Consider the following 26,914-nt stretch of genomic DNA (forward strand, 5'->3'; position numbering starts at 1 on the left):
GTTTTTGCTGGAAAACCAGCACAAAATCAGAAACTGGCAGTAAACGTCACGAATCATATCGTAAAACATCATGTGCCCCTTAATCGGCCTCCTGGAATACCCCCCATCAGCCGTTCCCAGAGGTGAACATCTGCTTTTTTCAGCCTCTGAAACTTCTGTTTCAGAGTCTGGGCGGGGCTACATTCGGTGTATAAGACGCACCCAAATTTTCACCCTCTTAGGGGGGAAAAAGGTGTGTCTTATACTCTGAAAAATACGGTATATATCAATGGAAACATAATTTAATTAAGAATGTAATGCAATCACTTTTATGAAGGATTTGCTATTAGAATAGCAGTTACAGTATAAAGAAAAGTGAAACGTAGAAAAAAAAATGAGGTATGCAAAAATTAACATCATGTCAGTTAATCCTTAATTGGGTAACCTTTAGCATGAATTACAGCTTTACGACGCCTTCCCATGAAGTCTTTTAGTTCTGCAGCTGTTATCATGTGAAGTCAAGATGGAATGATGGCTTCAATTAACTGGGTTTTATTGCTGGGTCACTTCTGAGTAACAAGTTTCTTTAGTCGGCTCCATAGATTTTCAATTGGGTGAAGGTCGGGGCTGTTCCCAGCAGTGGAATAGGATTAATCTTGAAACTCCAAAAAAAAAAAAAAAAGGTGTTCTTAGCCATCAAACCTCAAAAATACACTTTTCCCAAAAGGTTTCCACAATTTTGGCCACTACTGTAATTTAATTTAATTTTAATTTAATTAATCATATTTCTACGCCGCCCAACTCCCAAGGGACTCTGTATATAATGAACCTTTAAAATACCTACCTACTGCATGCCAAGAGCTCAGCAACATTTACATAAAAGACTGCTGGCATTCCCGGCATGTAATTTTGGATAAAGAAAGCCCACTTTTGGGTGTTTTAAATCCAAAACCTGGATTTGTTAGGTATTATTGTGACTCAGATCACCGTTTCCTATTTTCTGCTAATATCAAATGCCAAAAGGCAGGTCCATCTTTTACCAAGTTTCTAACATCGATTCTCTTCTGGATCTAAAATACACACACCTATTCAGCAGTAGCAACCAGAGTAGATCTGCTTTATATTTCGGAGGTTAATACTTCAAGTTATATAATCTGACGCATTAAATGCCAGCCTGGAAAATGTTCTGAAGCAGTGTTTTTCAACCATGACCACATTTAAGATGGATAGACTTCAACTCCCAGGATCCCCACAACCAGCATGGCCAGCTGAAGAATTCTGGGAGTTGAAGTCCGTCCATCTTAACGTGGCCAAGGTTGAAAAAATCCTTGCTTTAAGGCAGTGTTTCTCAACCTTGGAAGCTTGAAGATGGGTGGACTTCAACTCCCAGAATCCCCCAGCCAGCAACGCTGGCTGGGGGATTCTGGGAGCTGAAGTCCACCCATCTTCAAGCTTCCAAGGTTGAGAAACACTGCTTTAAAGGATTCAGTTCACCCTGGAATAACTTCGGCCACAGCGTCATGGCTCTTTGCGTCTATAGCCTGGTCTTCCTCCATGAATAAAGAGGGGGGGGGCTTCCCTTAATTGCAATCCGCACAACAACCTTGTAGGTAGGCAGGGCTGCTCTGTAGTGAGCGGCATCTGCTTGCAATCTCACCTACACCGACATCCCCCCCCCCTACAGGAGCGGAGCGGTATTACCATTCCCCGCGCCCGCTCCTTTCTGGGTAACGTAGTCTCTCCAGCCCAGCCTCCCTCCTCCCTGCCTCTTCTTTGTTGCCACTTGGCCCAATGGGCGCGCCGCCGCCCTCCGTGCCCGCTTCCCATTGGCCCACCCGGCTGCCCAATACGAGGCTGGAAACGTGGCATTCCTTTGTGGGATTTCTTCTGTCCGCCGTCTTCTTTCACCACCCCTCTGGCGATGGAACGCGCCAATCCCCGCCGCTGAAGCCTTCGCTCCGCCCGTCTCGGGGCCGTACCATTAAGGAAGCGATAGGGGGGAAGAAGAGGGCGGGGAAAAAAAAGGCTCGCTGGGGAAAGGGGGCGGATGCTGGCGGCGCGGCGGGCACTGTGGCCGGGCTGGCGTGGCTGGAGCTGCGAACGCAGGAAGATGAAGTTGCTGGCGGCTGCGGCCCTGCTGGGGCTGGGCGGGGGTCTCCTGATGCTGCTCTTCCCAGGCACTCATGCAGAGGAGCGCAAGAAGGGTCCCAAGGTCACCGTGAAGGTGAGCAAGCGGGGGGGGGAGAGAGGGGGAAGCCCCCCAGGCTCAGGATTTCCCCATGCATCCCCCTCCCCTCCAAGCCCCGCTTGCTTTGCAACGGGATCCGGTGCCCATGCAACACCCCCTTCGGATTGCAACAGCAGGGGGGGGGTCTCTGCTGGCTAGTCGTGCATTGTGCACGTGTGGATGTGTTGCACGCAACACGTGTATTAAGATCGACGGGGCGGGTGGGCAACGGGAACCCGAATCCTCTCAACGACCGTTCAAGATTTAACAATGAGACGCCGGGATTATGCTGCCCAAGCCAAGCCTGGTAGGTAGGTAGGTAGATAGGTAGGTAGGTCTGCCTCCTCGGTAGGTAGCATGGGAAGTGAATGAGCAGATCCAGGGGTCGTTTGCACGCGAGCAATGCGGGCACAGACGCTTCCCCTGCAAAGCAGGCTCTCCAGGAATAGGATTTGCCCATCATTGGTCCCCTCTTCCGATTGCAAAGGGAGGGTTGGCAGGCTGGCATCAGAGAAAGCCCCAGAAGGAAGAGGATTTTTTTTTGCACAGGGTTATGCATGGCTGCTGGGGTGGATTAACATGCTGCAGGATTTGCTCGCGAGGAAACGCACTGGTGGGGATTTGACTCCCGGCTGGTGCAAATGCAAGGAATGGCAACCCCTGAAATGAAGGAAAGCGATGGCTAAGGGTGATGACATGGCATTTTCAAAAGACTAAAAAAAAAAAGGGACTGTGATTTCCAGGTGAATCAAGGAAGAATGTTTGGGAAGGATGAGAAAAGCCATGCAGGCCTGAAGGATTGGGCATCTCTTATTAGCCCCCCCACCTCCAGCAAAGGATTCTGCCATTCCCAGGAACCGTTGAGCCACGCCTGAGATTTCAAATCTTTATTAATAATAATAATAATTTTATTTCTATACCGCCCTTCTCCCGAAGGACTCAGGGCGGTGTACAGCCAATTTAAAAACACAAGACACAACAATGATTAAAAATTAAAATAATTAAATAGATAATAAAATAATAAATATAATAAAATAATTAAATAGATTTGGCCGATTTAAAACCCCAAAAATTTAAAATACCCCAATTTAAAATTATTATACTGATAGCCCGGCCTGGTGGAACAACAGGGTCTTCAATCCGCAACGAAACACCCGGAGTGCACATTCTCAGTGTACAACATATGTACCCTGAGATAATTAGATGATGCCGTCCTATATTCTAATAAAAGCATCTAAGCCTGGTGCCCGTTCAACCTGTATCCTCAGACTTAGAATAACTTCATTGTCACTTTGAATGCACACTAATCGGCGTGCATTAAAATGAAATTTCGTTGCATGCGGGTCACCGCTTCCAATATGCAATACATAAACAGGACAGAATAAATACAGAATTATGCATATACCCACATATATTATATGACACAGAAGAAACGGCGCAGTCTAATTCGGAGGTATACATGGCGAGCAAAACGAATCTTGTGAGTTTGCAGGACGGATGGCGCCGGGAACAAAGCTCTTACACAATTGTGTAGTCCTGCTAGAGATAACACACACGTCTGGTAGAAGCCTCCAAGAACATCGCACATAATGATGTCGCCACCGCACATGATGTCAAATGGTGTCTTTTTCATCCCTTGCCTGATTAACGATTAGCGTGACTTAAATACAGATTGTCCTCGACATACAACACTTGGTTTAGTGACCGTTTGAAGTTACAACGGCACTGCAAAAAAGTGACTTTGGAACATTTTTCACGCTTAACGACCGTGGTCGTTAGGACCATGGCAGTATCCCCATGGTCACGTGATTGGCATCCGGATGCTTGACAACTGACTCACATTTATGCAAGCAAACTCAATGGGAAAGCCAGATTCAGTTAACAACCTGATATTAACAACTGAAGTGATTCACTTAACGCACCTGTGGCAAGAATGGTCGCAAAATGGGGCAAGACTCAAAACTCTTGCTTAGCCAACAGAAATTTTGGGCTCCGTTGTGGTCGTAAATCGAGACTGCCGGTACCAGTATTACATTTTGTTCTGAAGCCACTGTGGAAGCTTTAACCAAGCTTATGTTTGCGATTATTGTAGTGATGTTGTGACTCCACTATAACCTCCTAATCCTGTGATGGCGAACCTATGGCACAGGTGGCACGCGGAGCTGTATCAGTAGGCACGCGACCTCAGTTCCGCCAGCTGATTTTCGGGCCTTCCGGGCCCACTGGAAGTTGGCAAACGGGCCATTTCCAGCCTCTGGAGGGCCTTGGGGGGAGGGAAGAGGCCATTTTCACCCTCCCCAGGTTCCTAGAAAGGCTCTGGAGCCTGGGAAGAGCAAAAAACAGGCCTACCGTGCCATTACGTGCCAAAAGCGGGGGGAGCCGGTGGGGTCGCACGCACATGCATGGGGGGCATTGAATTATGGATGTGGGCATGTGTGCTCACGACCTCCCCCCACCCCCACCCCCCCACCCGCTTTTGCCTGGGTACCGAGATGGCCTCCAAGAATTGTGGCCTAAATTCAGAATAGGAACGTTTTCGCCTAAGCACCCGGTCCCTGATAGCAGCCTCTGATTCTCTCCCCAGGTGTATTTTGATATTAGGATCGGGGAGGAAGAGGTGGGACGCGTTGTCATCGGCCTCTTTGCAAAGACGGTTCCAAAAACCGTGGAAAACTTTGTTGCCTTAGCCACAGGAGAGGTAAGTTGGACGCGGGTTTCACGATGTGGACGCTACTGAGCGACTGCAAAAATAGGGGCTGGATTGGGGCAAGGGGACGATACTTATAGAGCGGTGGTGGCGCAGTGGTTAGAGTGCAGGCTACTTCTGCTGATCACCAGCTGCCAGCCGTTTGGCAGTTCAAATCCCACCGGCTCAAGGTTGACTCAGCCTTCCATCCTTCCGAGGTCAGTAAAACGAGGACCCAGATTGTTGGGGGCAAATATGCTGACTCTGTAAACTGCTTAGAGAGGGCTGTGAAGCGGTATATAAGTGCTATGGCTACTTCACGAGTGGAACACAAAGTCTGTAGCTGTCGGTGGCTGGAGAGAATGGGGATGAAGCTCTTTCTGAGCAGGGAGGGCACCACTGTTGGATAGAAGGGGGCAATCACCCCAGGAAGCGGATGGTTGAAGGTGCTTTTTGAAAGTACTTTCACGAAGAAAATAAACCAGTCTGCATTTATTAAAAATATTAGATTAGCAATAGCACTTAGACTTATATACCGCTTCACAGTGCTTTACAGCCCTCTCTAAGCAGTTTACAGAGTCAGCCTCTTGCCCACAACAATCTGGGTCCTCATTTTACCCACCTCGGAAGGATGGAAGGCTGAGTCAACCTTGAGCCGGTCAGGATCGAACTGCCAAACTGCTGGCAGTCGGCAGAATTAGCCTGCAATACTGCATTCTGACCACTGCACCACCACGGCTCTGGATTGGATCTATTTAACTATTTATTTAAAGATTTGTGTGGCTGTCTGTCTTGGGTCACAACTCTGGATGGCTCAAAACAGTAATTCATAAAATGGACCTCTGGATCAAGGGGGTACCCATCCCAACAAGAAAGGACGGTGTTTCGTACTTTAAAAGCTCTTCGTTTCCGTTGTGATGAGGAACATTTTGAATCTGTTTTCCGTCTACCGAGACGACGTCGTTTGATTGGAGAGTCCAGACTTATGAATCCACTGAGTCTGGAAGGGACTGGCACAGGGGGCACTGCCAGTGGTTAATGCATGGGTGCCCTGCGTCCACCACTCTCATGTTTTGCTGCCTTCGTTTTCCAGAAAGGATTTGGGTTCAAGGGCAGCAAGTTCCACCGTGTGATCAAGGACTTCATGATCCAGGGAGGAGATTTTACCCGGGGCGATGGAACAGGAGGTAAGACTCCAGACTGTAACAAGAAGTTCAAGGGGTTCCAAATTCAATCTCTCTGAGGCGTTTCATGTTTTTTTGCCAGATGCCCCATAGTGAACAGAAGCAATAGCACTTACACTTATATACCGCTTCACAGTGCTTTTATAGCCCTCTCTTAGTGGTTTACAGAGTCAGCCTCTTGCCCCCAACAATCTGGTTACTCATTTTACCCACCTCGGAAGGATGGAAGGCCGAGTCAACCTTGAGCTGGTCAGGATCAAACTCCTGGCAGTGGGCAGAGCCTGCAATGCTGCATTCTAACCACTGCGCACCATGGATGGATGGATGAATGGAAGGAAGGAGGGAAAATAGCAATAGCACTTAGACTCATATGCCGTTTCACAGTGCTTTTACAGCCTTCCCTAAGCGGTTTGCAGAGTCAACCTCTTGCCCCCAACAATCTGGGTCCTCATTTTACCCACCTCGGGAAGGATGGAAGGCTGAGTCAACCTTGAGCCTGGTGAGATTTGAACTGCTGGCAGCTGGCAGAAGTAGTAACTACTACTCCCCCATGGCTCTTAAGCAATAGGTTTGATTAGTGATGATAGCTAACAACCTGTGCTGTATAATTGGGTCTGTTAAATGAATGATCCGCTTTCCAATTCTCACAATATACAGCTATATCTGGCAGGCTAAGTGGAGAACTACTTGTGCCTGCTCCAGAGCATAGAAACTACAACTCCCAGGCTCCCATTCACATCCGAGGGCGCCATCTTTAATTCTTGGGCACCTCTGCCATCGTGAGATGCTTTCCCCTAAAGTACCATGTCCACTTGAGTGGGTTGATCTCCATGTGTAGTTTTAATTGCTATCTTTTCAATCCTGTCCTTCAGGACGAGAGTCAAGGTAACAAAAGTTCTCTCTCTCTCTCTCTCTCTCACACACATACACACCAGTTATGAAAGCAAGAGAAAAAGATGATTGAGTTCACACAGTCCTTTGAGCCATAATACGGTTTATTTGATGCAGAGTGAAGGGTGGATCCAGCCAAAGAGTGCTCAATTATAGATCGGCATGTTGAACCTACTGATTTGGTATATGTTGTGGCCCGTCAGCGGCCTGTGCCGCTAGTAACTGATTCCGACAGCGAGGAGGCTGGTGTGGTGCTGCGCCAGCAGCCTGTGCAGCTGGCACTGGAGTCGGACAATGAGGAGGCTGGAGAAGATGTGGTGCCAGAGGCGGGGATTCAGCCAGGGCCTTCAGAACCTCCAGAAGCTTCCATAAGTGAAGAGGAAGAAGAGGAGGAGCCTCTTCTCGATGCACGGGCACGCAGAGTGGCCAAAAGGCAGGAGTGGCTCCTCAGAAGGAGGTCTCCTCGAGAGTAAGGCTTGGGGCTAATTGGCCATTCCCTTAGCCTATTTAAGGAAGGATGACGACTGAGGCAATTTGCAGGGAACAACTTCGTTCACTCTCCTGCGCATCTTGATCTTAGTTCTCTGCAAATTGCTTCTGGGCTTTCTGCCAACCATAGTAAGATTACGATTATTTATTCTTTGGATTCTTGTAGGCTGTTAAGAAAGTTAATTAACAGCCTTTGTTTGAAAAAGACTGATTTAATTTAGTAAACTAAGGTTTGTACAGACTTCGTGTGTGCTGCGTTCTTTGAGGTGCGTAGCTGGGGCAGAACAGTATATCATGGACAGGTGAAGCTTGGTGTAGGATTTTGTGGAAACACAAAACTGGAAAAAAAAACTCTATTTTGGATAGCATTACGTCTTTCCTTTGCTCATCTTTTGCCAGGGAAGAGCATTTACGGAGACCGTTTCCCAGATGAGAACTTCAAGTTGAAGCACTACGGGCCGGGATGGGTAAGCATGGCCAACGCCGGCAAGGACACCAACGGGTCTCAGTTCTTCATCACTACTGTCAAGACTTCATGGCTGGATGGAAAGCATGTTGTCTTTGGCAAAGTTCTGGAAGGGATGGTGAGTAGGACTCCGGTTGGGCTGGGTGAGAGTTCGTCTTATTCAGCGTATCGACCTGTGTTTCTCAACTTTACGTTGGGTGGACTTCCAACTCCCAGCTATGCTGGCTGGGGAATTCTGGGAGTTGAAATCCACATTTCTAAAAGCAGATCAGAGCGAGAAACGCTGTTCCAGATTCAAGGGTTCAAAATAAGAAGAGCTACATTTGACTATTACTATAACTTCCTCTATTTCAGGGGTCCCCAAACTTGGCAGCTTTAAAACTTGTGGATTAGTAAATTCTGCATATGGGGATGAAGCGCAAAAGATTTGTAACCGACCGACACACTGTTTGCAATTGTAATGGATGATGGATTTATGTTTTGTTTAAAAACAAAACTTTTTTTCAAAAGAAATAAAATAAAACTTGTGGATTTCAACTCCCAGAATTCTGGGAGTTGAAGTCCACAAGTCTTAAAAGCTGCCAAGTTTGAAGACCTCTGCTCTACTTGAGTGTCTTGTTGAGTCATAGAACAAGAAATTTGGAGGATGTACCATAACGGTACTTCCGACTTCCTTTTTTTAAAAAAAAGCTTGCATCGTTGTTAAAAAGTTGGTTGTGACTGGAGATCGCATTTATCAGTCCATTGGTGGTCTGGCTATGTGATTCTTCCCATTCTTGTCTCGCCAAGCAGATTTCCGATGTGTCTTTTTTTGATCCCCGTTAACAACCGTCTTCATTTTCAACTTGGGGCTACCTTGGGATCTCAAAAACCTAGATTTCGTCTATATTGAGGTTCTGATGAGCTAAAGCTGGATTTGGCAACTTTACCACCAGGCGTTGTTGAAATAAACTTGCAACACTGCTGGCCAAGCCTATTTACAGTTGGAGTTTAATAATATCTCAAAACCCCCGGGGTTTCTCTGCCTTGTCCTAAATAAAAATTAAAGTTTTAGAGGCACCCACTCATCATCATCCTTCTCAACTAGACCAGACAGGAATCATGACCAGATGAGCTAATTTTACTTTTATTTGTCAGACTAATGAATAGAACCTTGCAAATCTGAAAGTACAAATCTCTTGCCTTCTATTTTTACAGCCTGATAGCAATAGCACTTAAGATTTATATACCGCTTCACAGTGCTTTTACAGCACTCTCTAAGCAGTTTACAGAGTCAGTCTCTTGCCTCCAACAGTCTGGGTCCTCATTTGACTGACCTCGGAAAGATGGAAGGCTGAGTCAAACTTTAGTCTGGTGAGGCTCAAACTCCTGACTGTGGGTAGAGTTAGCCTGCAATACTGCATTCTAACCACTGGGAGGGAAGGAGAGGGAGGGAGGGAGGAAGGGCACGCTCTATCAATAGCACTTAGAGTTATACCTTGAGCTAGGGAGACTCGAACTGCTGGCAGTCAGCAGAAGTGGCCTGCAGTACTGCATTGTAACCACTGCACTATCAGGGCTCTGATAAGTTAGGGAGGATGCTTTCTTGGCCTGTTATGCAGCTTTGGGCTCTCCCTCCTCTTACATGACCATTCTCTAGGCAGCATCTCTTCCCTCCCCCTCCCAAGGTCCTTCCCGTACACTATGACACCATCTTCCTGGACCCTCAACTGATCCTCCAAGCTGCAGCAGGGACCATTAGAACTTGAGATGGTGGAGGCCAGAACGTAGCTGAGAACGATGTCCTCCATGGTAAGACGGGGGCTATCGTCTCAGGACTTTGTTACTACCTCTTTCCTAGGATGTTGTCCGGAAGGTGGAAAGCACCAAGACAGACAGTCGCGACAAACCCCTGAAAGATGTCACCATTGCGGACTGCAATGTCATTGAGGTGGAGAAACCATTCGCCATTGCCAAAGAATAATCGGGGGCTGCTGGAGGGCCAGGTTCTGGTCTGGAAAAGGGCTGAAGGTCCTACGCTCTTCCTGGGGCCTCAAATTCATCCTCCTCATCCTCCTCCAGCTGTTGAGCACCCACTGCTCTCTGCCTCCCCTCCAACGCTGGCTGGTGGGGCCTCCCATTTCTGCAACCGCAGCTCAACTCTTCCTCTTCCATCATCGGCCTTGGTGGGCGACGAGGCCCCTTCCGCGCGGGGGGGGAGGGGGGAAGTGTCCCAGGAGTGTTGCTTCGTCTCACTCTTTTTGTAAAAAAGCACATGGACCAATAAACATGACCATTGTGTTATTTTTTTTTTGTAGAACGTCTGCCTTGCCTTTGTCCTCCTCCCACTGGGACAGGAGAACTCAAGTCCATTGTAGTTGGTGCCACCAAACATGGTTTTAGCACGTGCTGTAAGCCCAGTTCGAGGGGTGGGAGGTCCCCACAGTTGCCTTTTGATGAGCAGAAGAGGGTAAAATTGTAGTAGTAACCTCTAATTTTGGAGACGGAGTTTGGGCACCCTAATGGAAAACGGCATCCTTCGTAGTATGAAGAGCTTTGAGAAGAGTTGGTTTTGGGGAACTAGTCTTAACCACGATAGCCCACCGGATCAGGGTTTCTCAAGCTCAGCAGTTTTAATTGGGTAAATTTTAACTTCCAGAATTCGTAACTCCTGGGAGGTGAAGTGTAGCAATAGCACTAGCAATAAGACTTCTATACCGCTTTACAGTGCTTTCTAGAGTTTCCAGGTTTACAGAATCAGCCTCTTGCCCCCAACAATCTAGGTCCTCATTTTACCCACCTTGGAAAGATGAAAGGCTGAGTCAACCTTGAGCTGGTCAGGATCGAACTGCTGGCAGCTGGCAGTCAGCGGAATTAGCCTGCAATACTGCACCTAACCACTGCGCCACCGCGACTCTTGTACCCACCCTCAAGTTCCCGAGGTTGAGAAAACGCTTCACAAGGTGATGGATCACAGCTCCAAGTTTCCCCAGCCCTGCTAGGAACGTGGAACGTAATCCACCCATTTGGAAAGCTATCCAGTTTTCAATTGTTGGGAGGAATTCCCAGCCTTAAAACAAAAATACACCCGACTTCCTCTTGTCACGTTAAGGTGCTTTTGACCCATCTCGGTGCCAGCCTTGGAGTTTTAGCTAGCTAACTCTGGTGAAGAGGGGGGGGGGGGAATTGAAGCCACAAAGGACAACAGATTTCCCCCTTTGCTAAGACTGAACAGGATTCGAATTGATACGAATGTGGTGGAAGTTTTTTTTTTTTAATTTGATTTATATGCCGCCCTTCTCCGAAGACTCAGGGCGGCTTACAATGTGCTCAGCAATAGCCTTCATCCTTTTGTATATTTATACAAAGTCAGCTTATTGCCCCCACAATCTGGGTCCTCAATTTACCTACCTTAGAAAGGATGGAAGGCTGAGTCAACCTTGAGCCTTGGAGAGATTCGAACCAGCAGTAAATTGCAGGCAGTTGTGTTAATAACAGGATGCTTTAAACCACTGTAGTACCAAGTGAACTCAGTGCATCTTTAAAAGTGGTTGAGGAAATTCTATTTCAGGATTTTCAGATTTTCCAAAGGCTGAATTCTTCTCCAGAAGAAATGCAGTCGGAATAAACCACAGTGCATTTAATTGATACCCTACTCAACAAACCTACGATCTATGGATTTTTTTTCCCCCCTCCGCTGGGTGAAACTCAGGTGGATGTTTCTGCAGCCAGGATGTCATGCCCTCCGTCCCTCTGCTTTTTACGTGCTCCTCTCTCCAGGCACACCGTTGCAAAGCAGGCCTCTCCATGACAACCCTAGGCAAGGAAGAAAGGAGCAGATGACAAGCCCCATGGGCCACTGCCATTGTCCTTTGCATCTCTGACTGGGTTAAGAGCTTTGCTTCCAGGGAGAGGGTAGGTCTTGGGCGTAGAGACCCTGGAGGACGCCGCTCAGGATGATATTCGGAAGCAAATCTTGGATAAAAAGAGGAAGAACTGTAAGCTGTTTTGCACTTTCTCGAAAAAGAGCCCGTGAAGAGGTCCTCGCTGTTTGCGGTTGAGAAAGCAAAAAGTGATTTTGATGGGGCGGCTGCCGACCACAGGCAAGCTCTATTGTGGGTCTCCCAGCCGAGACAAGAAAGTCGGACATAAAAGCATAAGAATATTGATAACCACCACAGAAGCCGTAAAAGACAGCAGGTGCCTTGGAATCCCCTTGCTGAAGTAGCTTAAGGCGCCAGTTCCAAAGTGAAAGTAAGGTTCTGCAGGATTGTGTGGAAGTAGGACAATTTTAACAGGTCCGTTTCCCCTTTTCACAAGGATGGGGAGGGACATTGGTTAACAACAGTGGTGGAATTCAAATTTTTTTTTACTATTGGTTCTGTGGGCATGGCTTGGTGGACGTGGTGTGACTTGGAGGGCGTGGCAGGGGAAGGATACTGCAAAATCTCCATTCCCACTCCAGGGGGAGGGTATTGCAAAATCTCCATTCCCATCCCATTCCTGGGGGAGGGTATTGCAAAATCCCCATTCCCATCCCACTCCTGGGGGAGGGTATTGCAAAATCCCCATTCCCATCCCACTCCTGGGGGAAGGATACTGCAAAATCCCCATTCCCATCCCACTCCAGGGGAAGGATATTGCAAAATCCTCATTCCCATTCCACTCCTGGGGGAAGGATACTGCAAAATCCCCATTCCCTCCCCACTCCAGGGGAAGGATATTGCAAAATCCCCATTTCCTCCCCACTCCTGGGGGAAGGATACTGCAAAATCCCCATTCCCTCCCCACTCCAGGGGAAGGATATTGCAAAATCCCCATTTCCTCCCCACTCTGGGGCCAGCGAGAGGTGGTATTTGCCGGTTCTCCAAACTACTCAAATTTTCCGCTACCGGTTCTCCAGAACCTGCTGGATTTCACTCCTGGTTAACAGCCTGCCCATGAAAGTCCCCGCCTCTCAATCTGAATTTTCTCAGCTTTATGTCTATGGAGATTCTCAGTCATCCAGGTCACAATTGTCCCAAAGGTGCTAACTGGTATTCCTCTTCCTCTCTCTCTCAAACACACACACCAAAATAAACCTCTGGCAAGGTAGCTTCTTCAAGGCTTACCTGTGGAAGATGGGAGCACATACGGATCGCTGTGGAAGCTTACGCCAGGCCGGTGAGAGAGCTGGTCACAGGGGCTGTTTGAGAGGGAGAAAGTGCCACCTTGGGTGTTAGAACAAGCAGGATTAGGGCAAAGAGTAACAGAACAACAGAGTGGGAAGGGACCTTATGAGGTCTTCTAGTCCAACCCCCTGCTCAAGCTAGAGACCGTATACCATTCTAGTCAAATGTTTGTCACTGGACTTGATGGACATCTTCCTTTCTATAAGAATAAAGGGGATGAGAAGCAGACTAGCCAGCAAGCAAGTTTTTTAAGTTTTTATGCTTCGTATCAAGAAAGTGGGAAGAATAACAGAATAATGGTGTTGGAAGGGACCTTGAAGGTCTTCTAGTCCAACCCCCTGCAAGATCTCTGGAACACAGAAGGTTGGCAAATGGAGTAGTGCGGTGGTCTAGAGGTGGAGCTCTCGCCTCACAATCAGGAGGCTGTGAGTGCGATCCTAGGTAGAGGCAGATATTTCTCTCGCTGGGCACAATGAGAATAGATCTGCTGAATAAAACTCCGCATTGGCGACAGGAAAGGCATCCGGCCATTAAACTCTCTGGTACCTCCATTCAGTGGCCCAGACTCCATCCCGCAAGGGATTATGGGGTCGTTAAAAGATGTTGATGATAGAAGGTTGGCAGATACTGGAATAAACAGTGAGGTCAAACTAGTACTTGGATCCCTCTCGCCAGCAAAAGATTGGGGTGCCCCTCCAGCCCCTCCCCTTAAAAATTAGAAAAACAACTTGCCTGAAGTCCTGCAAGGAAGAATTCTCATCCCATCTGTTGAGAAAGAAACCAAAGGAAGGATCTTCAATAAAAGAGAATATTTGTAGCTCTGGAGTCCTCGGTGCTCTCTGAGCTTGGTGGTTTCCTTGCAGACGTTTCATTACCCAACTAGGTAACATTATCAGTGCTCGGAAGGAGTGGGGTTTGAGCCCCGACATCCTCCGGAGGCAGGAAACAACCTGTTTCTCTACTTCTGGTGGGCCCAGAAGGCCCAAAAATCAGATGCACATGCCGGAGCTGAGCTCGCGGGCCCACCGATATGGCTACGCGTGCCACCTGTGCCACGCGTGCCATAGGTTCACCATCACGGATCTACTGGTTCTCCCTTCTGTTTCCACTCCTGAAGGGATACTCACGCCAAATGAGTCTCCTGCTGGCCCTGCCAGAGCTTCAAAAAATGGAGCAGCTCCTTGGGAAGGGTTTGGTTTTGCAAGATGACACCCTGTAGGAAATGCAACAGGTAGTAAACCCTCCCTGAGGAATATAGAAAGAGGAAGCAAACGGGAGTGGTGGGCTGTAGCAAGGAATAACCATCTCCCACCCCAGGCTTTTCCTCACCTGCAGGTAAGCTTCTAGGCCTGCCCGCCGTTGCTGCAGAACTTTCACCATCCATTTGGGGACCCTCTTGGGTGGGAAATCAGGAACCTGGTAGCTCCTCTTGATCTAAGGAGAGGAAAGAGGACACGGGGCTTTTATTGCATTGCTGCTCTCCTCCCAGGAGCACCTCTCTCTAGTCTCCAGCAGGTGGCAGCACATAGCTTTAGCTGATCTCCGGAAGCTGAAAGAAGGCCTTCTCGGATACAGTTCTTGTCTGGAAAGGAGACCACTATGAAATCCCAGGGTTCTGGCTAAATTAGAACATTGCGGGGGGGAGAGGGGGGATTCCTAAAGCAAACAACTAACCGACCACTCTTGGGCTGATGCCCAAAATCCGAAAGCTCGGCCGGAGAAGGATCGTCCCTTTTACTCACCCTTTTATGAAGTGCGTAAAACTCGCTGTAGCGCTTCTCCACGCAATGCTTCCTTCCATTACACACGATCTCCACTTTGAATACCTGCAATGGCACCCAGAAAAGGGGAGGGGGGGTCAGATTCTGCTGACCACCTGCAATCTAGATAGTTTCAGAAGACCCTCCTGCAAGCTGCTGCATTCCAGATGTCATGGCTAGAGAGAGAGGGAGAGAGAGAAGAAAGGAAGGAAGGGAGAAAGAAAGAAAGAGAAAGAAAGAAAGAGGGGAAGAAAGAAAGTGAAAGAGAAAAAGAAAGAGAAAGAAAGAAAGAGCCTTGGTAGTATAGTGGTCTAAAGCACCCTGTTATTAAGACCAGCTGCCTGCAATTACTGCAGGTTCGAATCTCGCCAGGCTCAAGGGTGACTCAGCCTTCCATCCTTTCTAAGGTAGGTAAATTGAGGACCCAGTTGTGGGGGCAATAAGCTGACTTTGTATAAATATATAAAAGGATGAAGGCTATTGCTTAGTGCATTGTAAGCCGCCCTGAGTCTCCGGAGAAGGGCGGCATATAAATCAAATTTAAAAAAAGAAAGAAAGAAAGAAAGAAAGAAAGAAAGAAAGAAAGAAAGAAAGAAAGAAAGAAAGAAAGAAAAAGAAAAAGAAAGGACAGACCAGGTTGAGAAGGAGAAGCTTTTCAGCACTGAATGAAAGAATACATTTGATTCCCATCCCAGCTTTTACAACGTAGAGAGCAGTTCGAGGGAGGCTCGGAGTCAAAGCAAAGGAGCGAAATGGGAGGGATCAGCAGAGGCTGCCCGGAAATCAGAAGCTGCTCTATCTTTGGCTTGGAAATGCATTTGATAAGTTGGTGAGAAACACTTCCTGGGCAGCTCCCATTTCTCCCAAAGTCTATGTGTGTCTCCATACAGAGTGACCGCACCTGATACTTTTGTGTGTTTGGGTGTGTCTCCATTCTGCTTTTTAGAAGTGATTGGTCCTTGCTTTCTTTTTACTAGGGTTGTGAGAAAGTGACTGGCCTGAGGTCGCCCACCTGGCTTTCATGCCTAAGACAGGACTAGAACTCACCGTTTCCTGATGATTGGTCCAAGGCCCTTTTCATGGCTAATGAGGAACTAGAACTCCCAGGCTCCTGGTGATTGGCTCGAAGTCTGGCTTTGTCACTAAGATGGGACTAAAACTCACAGTTTCCCGGTGTCTAGCCTCTGCCTTTAACCACTATCCAAAGGGGCTCTCTGTTATCAAAAACATACTGTTTTTCAATCCAAGTTCCCCCATTGTTTTCCTTCCTAATTTATGGAATTTTCCCAAGGCGTTCTAGTTGAGCTCACGGGAAATAAGACAAGGTGCCCAGCCAACTGTCCAAAAGCCCACTCTCTAGATCAATGTAAAACTAGGAGTTCAGCAGCCCCTCTCCCTTGATCTGTAACTCAAGTCGGCCTTCTCCTACGAGGTCCAGAAACCTCCTTTGAAAAGGTGCCAACATTCATTGGGGAAGCCAACATGACCAAACGATAGCTGGCGCCTTCAATCCAGAGATGTTAGGGTTAGGGGGAAAAAAAACTCCCCACCCTTCTTTCAGGACACTTGAAAAGCTACTGCAGTGTTTCCCAAAGGAGCAGATCATGTAAGGATCCACTCACTCGCTGGCTTCCTATCATCTCCTTCTTCGGATGTGGAGCTCTTTACCGAAGGGCACCGCCCCAATACACAAATTTACCTTGGAGAAAAATTAAAACAGGTTCCTCCAAATGGCAACGGTAGGCCTCTCGACCCCTTTTGCTTAAAGGCCCGGAAGAACCACAAAGCCCCGGAGAGGGAAAGTTTGCATTCACACAAAATATCCTGAATTCAGCAAGAGACAAGGAGTCCTTCAAATGTTCTCCAGGCCCACTGAGGGTCTCCTTTAATCCTGGCTGGACCCCCGGAGGCAGGAAACTGACTCACACAGGCTCAGCGGGCAGGAGGGATTCTCTCTCCTTGTTTCCAGAGCCCAGAGGCATTTCAGACCAATTCCCTCCTCTGTGTGACTTTGTGGCTGCCAGTGGCACAAAGGACTAACTGTTCTGCCCTTAGGCAGGTGCTTTCCTGGCCAGCTTTTCCAGAAAGAGCAACAAATAAATAAAATAAAATAAAATAAATGCAGGCCTGAATGGCTGTTTATTGATTCCAAGGAAGAATTTCCCTTCGCCCGGGCTCCTGCCCGAATTGCACAAACAGTGCGCCAGTGTCCGTGTGCCAGGAAAATGTTTGCTTTCCTCCAGACGTGTCTTGGAAGCTCCCCGATGCCCTTCCCCTGATTTAAGCGGAGGGCCCAATCCTCACGCCTGGATCTCTCGGGTGCGTTGCATGGCACCTTCTGCACCCAGGACCTGGGGGTGTTTCCCCGGGGGGGGGGCATGGCATGCTTACACACACACACACACACACACACACACACACACACACACACACACACACACACGGAAATGCTGCTAACTAGGAATTCGGTCCAGCGGAGGAGGAAGGAAACACAGTTGGAGAAAACCTCATTCCTAAAGAAAAACATTTGCCTTTAAAAGACTGTGTTGTGTTGTGTTGTGTTGTGTTGTGTGTCTGGTTTTTGTGTGTGTGTGTGTGTGTTACATAGGAGTATGGACCCCCCCCCAGGCAAAGTTCAGAAGTGGATGCAATGCCCCCATTTCTTTCCCTTCCTTCTCTTCCGAACCCAGCACTGCAAGGGAAGGATTCAGGCTGCAGCCCGCCTGGTTTTCTTCCCTCGGCTCTCCCTGTTGAACTCCGGCCGGCCCAACCCGGGACAACGGAGCCCTTTTCCCAGCCTCCCGAGCTTCCCCTTCCCCCGCCGCCCGGGACACGCACCGTGTGAGCCTTGCTGGGGCTCCGCTGCAGCCTCACCGCGCTCACCGCCACCTCCAGCTTCAGCATCTCGCAGCGCTTGTCGGCCAGCCCGGCTCCTCGCTCCGCTTAGCCGCCTCGCTCCGCCCGCCCCGCTCCGCCCCATCCAGGCTCTGCCCGGCAGCAGCTCAGCCCGGCTCGGAAGGGGCAGCCCCGGGAAGGCCGTTTAGATGGTAGATGAACAGGAAGGGACCTTAGAGGTCATCTAGTCCAACCCCCCGCCCAAGCAGGAGATCCTACACCATTAATGACAGATGGCAGTCCAGTCTCTTCTTGAAAGCCTCCAGTGATGAAGCTCCCACTACTTCTGAAGGCAACTTCTGTTTCATTGAATATAGAATAACAGAGTTCGAGGGGACCTTAGAGGTCATCTAGTCCAACCCCACCTCCCCGCCCAAGCAGGAGATCCTACACTATTAATGACAAATGGCAGTCCAGTCTCTTCTGGAAAGCCTCCAATGATGACGCTCCCAACCACTTCTGTAGGCAACTTCTGTTCCATTGAATATAGAATAACAGAGTTCGAAGGGACCTTAGAGGTCATCTAGTCCAACCCCCCCTCCCCGCCCAAGCAGGAGACCCTACACCGTTTCTGACAGATGGCCGTCCAGTCTCTTCTTGAAAGCCTCCAGTGATGACGCTCCCAACCACTTCCGAAGGCAACTTCTGTTCCATTGAATATAGAATAACAGAGTTCGAAGGGACCTTAGAGGTCATCTAGTCCAACTCCCCCTCCCCGCCCAAGCAGGAGACCCTACACCATTTCTGACAGACGGCAGTCCAGTCTCTTCTTGAAAGCCTCCAGTGATGAAGCTCCCACCACTTCCGAAGGCAACTTCTGTTCCATGGGTTGATTGTTCTGTCAGAAAATTTCTCCTTATTTCCAGGTTGAATTTCTTCTCAATCAGTTGCCATCCATTATTCTTTGTTTGGCCTTCGGGTGCTTTGGAGAATAGCTTGGCCCCGGGGGCGAAATCCAGCAGGTTCTGACGAACCGGTAGCTGAAATTTTAAGCAGTTCGGAGAACCGGCAAATACCACCTCTGGCTGGCCCCCAGAGTGGGGTGGGAATGGAGGTTTTGCAATACCCTTCCCCCAGGAGTGGGGAGGGAATGGGGATTTTGCAGTATCCTTCCCCTGGAGTGGGGTGGGAATGGGGATTTTGCAGTATCCTTCCCCTGACATGCCCACCAAGCTGTGCCCACTAAGCCACATCACACCCACCAAGCCACACCCACAGAACCAGTAGTAAAAAAAATTTGGATTTCACCACTGGCTTGGCCCCTTCCTCTCTGTGGCAGCCCCTCAAATATTGGAAGACTGCTATCCTGTCTCCCCTGGTCCTTCTCCTCACTAGACTAGCCAGGCCCAGTTCCTGCAACCGTTCTTCATATGTTTTAGCCTCCAGTCCCCTCATCACCTTGGTTGCTCTTCTCTGCACTCTTTCTAGAGTCTCCACATCTTTTTTATAGTGTGGTGACCAAAACTGGATGCAGTATTCCAGGTGAGGTTTTACTAAAGCTTTATAGAATGGTATTAGTAGAAGCAGCCCAGGCCGTGTCTAGGAAGGGCACAAGGGAGGAGAAGGCAGCGTTTATTATAATTGTGATTAGTTTAAATCAGGAGTGCCCAACCTCGGTGACTTTTAAGACCTGTGGACTTCGACTCCCAGAATTCCCCAGCCAGCAAAACAGTTGTTAAGCGAGTTTCATCCCATTTTACGACCTTGCCACCGTTGTTAAGTGAATCACTGCAATTAAGTTAGTCACACCGTTGTTTAGCGAATCCGGCTACCCCATTGACTTTGCTTGTCAGAAGGTCGCAAAAAGGAGATCATGGCAACTGTCGTTAAGTATGAGCCAGCTGCCAATCATCCGAATTTTGACCAGGGGAATTCTGCAATAATCGTCATAAATGTGATAAATAGTCCCAAGTCACTTTTTTTTCAGTGCTGTTGTAACCTTGGTCACTAAAGGAACGTTTGTTAAGTCGAGGACTCTCTGTGGCTCCTACCAAGCTCTCACCATGCACACAACGAAGAGACACACAAAGAGACGCGTTAGCCGGCCTTGCCCTGATTTTTAAGTTTTATTTCATTTGCTGTCGTTGTACCATCGAAGTCAGTGAAAACATCCGTGGCTTCAACGCCGAAGTCCGAAAACCGTGCGCCAATTCCTGCCTGCGCTCCTACTCCTGGCTTGTAAGCAGGAAGCGAGTTTCTTTTCAATAGGAAAATATATATATATATATGTGTGTGTGTGTTTGTTTGTGTTTATATATATTTATATATGAATCTAAATGGAAAAAATAACAATAATATACAGTTAGAAGAGTTACTAGCTGGGGAAACTGCTCCTTGGTCAAAGGGGGATCAGAGCTCTGTAGGATCCAAGGCCAAGAGGTATTAAGTGATGAAGGCAGTCCAGTTCAGGAGGAAGGCTGATCCAGCCTGCTTAGGAGATGGCCTTCGCTTCTGGGAGAAAAGCTTCCCAATATTTCACCAGCTGGGGAGGGACGAAGAAAAAGAGGGAACGTCAAGAGAGCAATTCTCCAGCTGCTCATCAGAAAGATTCCTGGGATCCCCCTTCCCTCATTGATCACGAGCCTCCTGGTAATCTGTGGAAGTGGTGAAGGCACCAGGCTGGAAACAGGAGATGGTGAATTCTAGTCCCACCTTAGCCATGAAAGTGGGCTGGGTGACTTTGGGCCAATCACCAGGAGACTGGAAGTTCTAGTCTTGCCTTAGGCATGAAAGCCGGCTGGGTGACTTTCGGGTCAGTTACCAGGAGAAAGGGAGTTCTAGTCCCACCATAGCCATGAAAGCCAGTTGGGCGACTTTGGGCCAATCATCAGGAGACGATGAGTTCTAGTCCCACCTTAGGCATGAAAGTGGGCTGGGTGACTTTGAGCCAATAACCAGGAGACTGGAAGTTCTAGTCTTGTTTTAGGCATGAAAGCCGGCTGGGTGACTTTGGATCAGTCATTCCCTCTCAAGCTCAACCTACTTCACAGAGTGGTTGTTGTGGGGAAAATAGGGGGAGGAAGGGCTGTTAGGTGTGTTCACTGTCAAAAGAAATAATAAAGGTGAGATAAAAGCCATGTGGCACAGTGGTTAGAATGCTATATTGCAGGCTAATGCTGCCGACTGCCAGCAGTTTGAATCTCACTAGCTCAAGGTTGACTCAGCCTTCCATGCTTCCAAGGTCAGTAATATGAGGACCCAGATTGTTGGGACAATAGGTGGACTCTGTAAACAGGGCTGCAAAGTACTGTGAAGCGGGATATAAGTCTAAGTACTATAGGAAGGAAGGAAGGAAGGAAGGAAGGAAGGAAGGAAGGAAGGAAGGAAGGAAGGAAGGAAGGAAGGAAGGAAGGAAGGAAGGAAGGAAGGAAGGAAGGAAGGAAGGAAGGAAGGGAGGAAGGGCTATCGTGGCGCAGTGGTTAGAATGCAATATTGTAGGTTAACTCTGCCCACTGCCAGCAGTTCGATCCTGACCGGCTCAAGGCTGACTCAGCCTTCCATCCTTCCAAATGAGGACTCAGATTGTTGGGAACCAATAGGCTGACTCTGTAAACTGCTTAAAGAGGGCTGTAAATCACTGTGAAGGGGTATATAAATCTAAGTGCTATTGCCAAGTGCTAAAATTAAAATAAAAGCTTACTCGTGCGAAAGGAAAAACCCAAACTATATGAGCCTCGAAGTCATGAGGCTCATTTGTTAAGATCTCACAGTGCTCCACCTTATAGAGATGACTAAAGCCGGTCTTTCTAATGTCCATCTAAGTGCCTGTCATTTGCAGGGGACCGAAGGCAGCAACGTAGGAGATGCCCTATTTATTTATAAGCCAAGTGTATAAATAAATTCAGGACGTGACACGTGCTAAGGGGATGCACGGGACAATCTCTCTCACCTGCTGCTGTGAATGGAGCAATGTCTCCAGGTATTTGGTCACATGTGTCCGGAAAACTTTTGTTTTTTCTTTCTGTAAAGAAAGGAGGTTTTTTTTTTTAAAACAAAAACAAAAACAAAAACACAGATGCATGTTATCTTGTGCGGTACAGGATACTGCAAACTAGGGGTGAAATCCAGCAGGTTCTGACAGGTTATGGAAAATTGGTAGCTTCTTTCTTATTTATTTATTTATTTATTTATTTATTTATTAATTAATTAATTAATTAATTAATTAATTAATTATATTTCTATACCGCCTTTCTCCCGTAGGACTCAAGGTGGTGTACAGTCAAGAAAAATATAGACACACAAACATCATAAAATTGCTAATTAAAATTATTACTTAGTTTGGTCAATTAAATAAAACCCAGAATTAGATCACATTCTTGTCCTGCCTTCAGGTGCTTTGGAGAATAGCTTGACTCCCTCTTCTTTGTGGCAACCCCTGAGATATTGGAAGACTGCTATCCTGTCTCCCCTAGTCCTTCTTTTCATCAAAGTAGACATACCCAGTTCCAGCAACCGTTCTCCAGTCCCCTAATCATCTTTGCTGCTCTTCTCTGCACTCTTTCTAGAGTCTCCACATCTTTTTTACACCGTGGCGACCAAAACTGGATGCAGGATTCCAAGTGTGGCCTTACCAGAGCCTTATAAAATGGAATTAACACTTCACATGATCTTCATTCTATCCCTCTGTTGATGCAGCCCAGAACTGTGTTGGCTTTTTTGGCAGTTGCTGCACACGGCTGGCTCATATTTAAATGGTTGCCCACTAGGACTCCTTCCTTTTTCCTTGGACTGAGAAAGCTGCTGATGGAAGGGAATCCGAGGCTCTCTTAAATCAGGGAAGTGAACCTTGGTGGGGGTGGCGAGTGGGAGGCAGACGTTTCCTTACATTAGTTCTGCTTCTTTGGCTGTCATGAAACTGAGAGAGGGCTCTGCTCTGTTAAAAGAGGCATCCTACCTACCTCAAACCGTAAGACTTCTTTCCGGAGGACGGCAGAGAGCCGTTCAAACTCCCGTTCGTACTGTGTCACGCGAGATTCCCACTAAGAAATAGAGAACAAATAGAAATAGTAATAAAAAAAAGAACTGTTTAAAAATGTGGCAAATAAATACAAAATTAACTATGTCCATGGCATATAAGGAAAACCAGTTGAAGAGGTTTTATAGATGGCATCTACCTCCATCTAGACTTGCGAAGATGTTTCTGAATAAATCTCCAGTATGTTGGAAATGTAATAAAAGCTACGTAATATATTATCATCTTTGGTAGACATCCAGCTGCAAAAAAATTCTGGGCTAAGATTAAAAAGTGATTAGAGAAAATAATAGAGCAACCTATGAACGGAAAACCAGAGACATTCTTATTAGGGATATCTACTGAAAAATACACCAAAGAAATAAAATATTTGATTTTACATATTATAACAGCTGCACGTATATCATACGCACAAAATTGGAAAAGGGAAAATATACCAACAGAAGAAGAACTGATTAAAAAAAAACCTAGAATGTGCCGAGATGGACAAATTAACAAAAGAACTCAAAGAAAAGGAAGATACGGAATATTATATAATCTGGCACAAATGGTATGAGTGGTTAGAGACTAGAAATAATGGATAATAAAAATAGGGGTGAGATTTGAAAATGGAAAGAATGAATATGACAATGTATAGAATGTATAAAATCAATATGATTGCTAAGAAGTACAATGTAATTAAAAGAGAAAGGGACAAGAAGAAAATGGAATAGCATAAAGGGAAACGGGGGAGAATGTAAATATTAGAAGAAGACCACAATGAAATAGCTGTTAAGAGTGTGTGTGTGTGTGTGTGTGTGTGTGTGTGTGTGTGTGTGTATGTATATATATATATATATATATATATATATATATATATATATTGCATATTTTGTATTTGTCATATTGTATAATAATAATAATAATAATAATAATAATAATAATAATAATAATAATAGAACTGTTTAAACAAAACAGCAATGTTGCGTCATCAACTATGTTTGGGAGAGAAGTGCATCCTTTAAAAAGTATATATTTTTTTTAAAGAGCCACTTAGTCCAAATTCAAAAGCCGCCTGCAACTTTTCTGAGAGGTAGACCATCTTGCGGGTCCTTTACGAAAGGGGTCCCCGAACTCGGAACCGTGAGCCGTTTGCAACAACCGGGCTGCGGAAACAGCGGGGAAGCATGCACACGTGTGCATTTCCACGTGCAAACGTGTCCACACGTGTGCTCCGTTTGCAGGAGCATCAGGCGCCTGTGCATGCTGGCCTGTGCCAATGGAAGCTGTGCTTGGCGCAAATGTTTCAGGAAACCGCGCTGGGCATGCTCAGTAGAGGCTTCCCTCTCACCTCGGAGATCTCCTCTTTGGCTTGCTGAAGTTTGTCAGGTTTGTTGGCCCACAGAAGCCTGGCCTCCGTTTCCCGTTTCTTCTGCAGAGTGACCTGGGCATCTTGCCAACGCTGCCAAGCCTTCATTCTCTGGTCAAAGGCACCCTGTGGAAAGAGAGAGAGAGATTCATCACTGGAAGCATCAGATCATCCCTGGGGCACTGAGCTCAGACCAGTGACAAGTCCAGAGTAAATAGCAATAGCACTTAGATTTATATACCGCTTCACAGGGCTTTACAGCCCTCTCTAAGCGGTTTACAGAGTCAGCCTCCGGCCCCCAACAATCCTCATTTTACCCACTTCGGAAGGATGGAAGGCTGAGTCAACCTTGAGCTGGTCAGGATCGAACTGCTGGCAGTGGGCAGAGTTAGCCTGCAATATTGCATTCTAACCACTGCACCACTGAAGAAGGAAGGAAGGAAGGAAGGAAGGAAGGAAGGAAGGAAGGAAGGAAGGAAGGAAGGAAGGAAGGAAGGAAGGAAGGAAGGAAGGAAGGAAGGAAGGAAGGAAGGAAGGAAAATAGCCATAGCACTTAAACTTATATGCCGCTTCACACTGCTTTACAGCCCTCTCTAAGTGGTTTACAGAATCAGCCTCTTGCCCCCCAACAATCTGGGCCCTCATTTTACCCACTTCAGAAGGATGGAGGGCTGAGTCAACCTGGAGCCTGTGAGGATCGAATTCATGCCAGTAGCAGAATGAGCCTGCAATACTGCATTCTAACCACTGGGAAGGAAGGAAGGAAGGAAGGAAGGAAGGAAGGAAGGAAGGAAGGAAGGAAGGAAGGAAGGAAGGAAGGGGGGTGGGAGGAAGGAAGGACACTATCAATAGCACTTAGACTTATATACCGCTTTACAGTGCTTTACAGGCCTCTCTAAGCGGTTTACAAAGTCAGCCTCTTGCCCCCAACAATCTTGGTCCTCATTTTACCCACCTCGGAAGGATGGAAGGCTGAGTCAACCTTGAGCTTGTTGGAATTGAACTGCTGGCAGTCAGCAGAGTTAGCCTGCAGTATTGCATTCGAATCACTGTGCCACCACGGTCCTTCCTTCCTTCCTTTCCCACTTAGCAATAGCACTTAGACTTATATACTGCTTTACAGTGCTTTACAGCCCTCTCTAAGCGGTTCACAGAGTCAGCCTATTGCCCCCAACAATCTGGGTCCTCATTTTACGAACCTTGGAAGCATGGAAGATTGAGTCAACCTTGAGCCTGGGGAGATTCGATCTGCTAAACAGCAGGCAGCCAGCAGTCAGCAGAAGTAGCCTGTGGTACTGTATTCTAACCAATGCACCACCTCGGCTCTTAAATGGTGTAAACTCCTACCAGCGTTGCCTGGTGGTCTCTGAGCTTCATGGGTTTTACAGATGTTTCATTACCCAACTAAGTAACATCATCAGTGCTACAAGGGAATGGCGTTTGCTCTCTGTTCGACACGAAGGTATGTCCTTTTGGCACCGACGTTACCCCTCCTTTCAACCCTGAGCTACAAATATTCTCCTTTATTGACTCCTACCAGCCTAATGGACCACTTGTGTAGCCAGTGGTGGGATTCAAATAATTTAACGACCGGTTCTCTGCCCTAATGACTGGCTGGGTGGGTGTGGCCAGGGTGGGCGTGGCCAGGGGTGTGTGACAGGCAGCACTTAGCCTCCTGCATTCCCCTGGGAGCAAAAACGGACCATGAGGGGGGGGACGGACCGCCCCCTGCCCCGTTTTGGCCCTAGGAGGCCTCCTTACGTGCCAAAATGGGGCATGTGAGGAGTCCTGGAAGGGGTGGGGATGGGCCTGCCAGCAATTTAACTACCGGTTCGCTCAAAGCGGCTGAATCCCACCACTGGCCGTAGCCCTCGCCCCCCCACAATGGCCGAGGATCTGTGCGGGCACCATCCATCCCTGCCTTGGGCGAGACACCAGCAGCCCTTACCCTCACGGCGGCCAGGAGACGGATGTAGTCGCTCAGGAGTTCCGCCAGGAGAAAGAAGTCACTGTTGGCCTGTTCCTGGTGCAGCTGCTCGATCTTCTCTTCCACCTCGGCCAGCTGGGAAAGTGCCCGAGACAAGGCCGTGTTGTCCTCCGAGCTGCCCAGCATGGCCAGGCTCTTGGCAAACTGAGAGGTATTCAGCGACAGCTCTGGAGGGCGGAAGGGGGGGGGAGCGTGAGATTATTACCCACTGCCAAAGCCAGCAGGGAAAAGGACTCTCAAAGGACACACAAGGAGGAGATGATGATGATGATGATGATGATGATGCCAGATGCGGGGGGAATGCCACCAAATCTGAACCCCTGAATCCCCCCCTCCCCAAATCTGTTGCTTTTAATCCTCCAGTTAAGGTTTCTGGGAAATAGAGCAGAGTACCCTGCCCTCCCTGACGTGGTGGCTCAGTGGCTAAGATGCTGAGCTTGTCGATCGAAAGGTCGGCAGTTCAGCAGTTCGAATCCCTAGTGCTGCGTAACGGGGGTGAGCTCCCGTGATTTGTCCCAGCTTCTGCCAACCTAGCAGTTTGAAAGCAGATAAAAAGTGCAAGTAGAAAAATAGGGACCACCTTTGGTGGGAAGGTAATAGCATTCCGTGCGCCTTTGGCGTTGAGTCATGCCGGCCACATGACCACGGAGACATCTTCGGACAGCGCTGGCTCTTCGGCTTTGAACCGGAGATGAGCGCCGCCCCCTAGAGTCGGGAACAACTAGCACGTATGTGCAAGAGGAACCTTTACTTTTAGCTTACCCTGCCCTCCCTGTCTTTATAAATTAACCCAGGGGTTTTATTTATCTATATAAATAAATAAATAAATAATAAATAAATAAATAAATATTAATCAAATTTATATAGCCATCCAACTCAC

General features: G+C 47.7%; 3 protein-coding genes across 3 annotated transcripts in view; 1 reads left to right on the forward strand and 2 right to left on the reverse strand.

Moving 5' to 3' along the window:
• The first annotated feature begins 1,846 nt into the window (after positions 1–1,846).
• On the forward strand, positions 1,847–10,221 carry PPIB (peptidylprolyl isomerase B). Its single transcript, XM_034432611.3, has 5 exons — positions 1,847–2,203; positions 4,791–4,904; positions 5,986–6,079; positions 7,856–8,040; positions 9,763–10,221. Exons 1-5 carry the CDS (start codon positions 2,027–2,029, stop codon positions 9,883–9,885), a joined length of 693 nt encoding a protein of 230 aa, XP_034288502.1. The 5' UTR covers positions 1,847–2,026; the 3' UTR covers positions 9,886–10,221.
• A 1,305-nt stretch (positions 10,222–11,526) lies between these two features.
• Positions 11,527–17,823, reverse strand: SNX22 (sorting nexin 22). Its single transcript, XM_034432612.2, has 7 exons — positions 17,671–17,823; positions 14,815–14,898; positions 14,402–14,506; positions 14,200–14,285; positions 13,805–13,837; positions 13,013–13,086; positions 11,527–11,876 (listed from the first exon to the last, which is right to left on the reverse strand). Exons 1-7 carry the CDS (start codon positions 17,734–17,736, stop codon positions 11,791–11,793), a joined length of 534 nt encoding a protein of 177 aa, XP_034288503.2. The 5' UTR covers positions 17,737–17,823; the 3' UTR covers positions 11,527–11,790.
• A 1,951-nt stretch (positions 17,824–19,774) lies between these two features.
• Positions 19,775–26,914, reverse strand: part of SNX1 (sorting nexin 1) — a 29,498-nt gene continuing 22,358 nt past the window's right edge. The window contains exons 11-15 of the mRNA XM_060689436.2: positions 25,996–26,201; positions 24,030–24,173; positions 22,626–22,706; positions 21,617–21,688; positions 19,775–20,209 (exon numbers count right to left, since the gene is read on the reverse strand). Of these exons, the coding sequence (XP_060545419.2) occupies positions 20,159–20,209; positions 21,617–21,688; positions 22,626–22,706; positions 24,030–24,173; positions 25,996–26,201 (554 nt within the window). The 3' untranslated portion in view covers positions 19,775–20,158. The remainder of the gene's footprint in view (positions 20,210–21,616; positions 21,689–22,625; positions 22,707–24,029; positions 24,174–25,995; positions 26,202–26,914) is intronic.

This window comes from Pantherophis guttatus, chromosome 13 (assembly GCF_059756535.1).
Source record: "Pantherophis guttatus breed Tessera chromosome 13, ASM5975653v1, whole genome shotgun sequence".
Classification (NCBI taxonomy): Eukaryota; Metazoa; Chordata; class Lepidosauria; order Squamata; family Colubridae; genus Pantherophis; species Pantherophis guttatus.

Coding starts and splice junctions, on each gene's coding strand:
- PPIB (XM_034432611.3), top strand. CDS start 2,027: ATGCTGGCGGCGCGGCGGGCACTGTGGCCGGGCTGGCGTGGCTGGAGC. Junction 6,080..7,855: donor CCGGGGCGATGGAACAGGAG/GTAAGACTCCAG, acceptor ATCTTTTGCCAG/GGAAGAGCATTTACGGAGAC. Junction 8,041..9,762: donor GCAAAGTTCTGGAAGGGATG/GTGAGTAGGACT, acceptor CCTCTTTCCTAG/GATGTTGTCCGGAAGGTGGA.
- SNX22 (XM_034432612.2), bottom strand. CDS start 17,736: ATGCTGAAGCTGGAGGTGGCGGTGAGCGCGGTGAGGCTGCAGCGGAGC. Junction 14,507..14,814: donor TTTACGCACTTCATAAAAGG/GTGAGTAAAAGG, acceptor TCCTCTCCTTAG/ATCAAGAGGAGCTACCAGGT. Junction 13,838..14,199: donor CAGCAGGAGACTCATTTGGC/GTGAGTATCCCT, acceptor CTTTCTCAACAG/ATGGGATGAGAATTCTTCCT.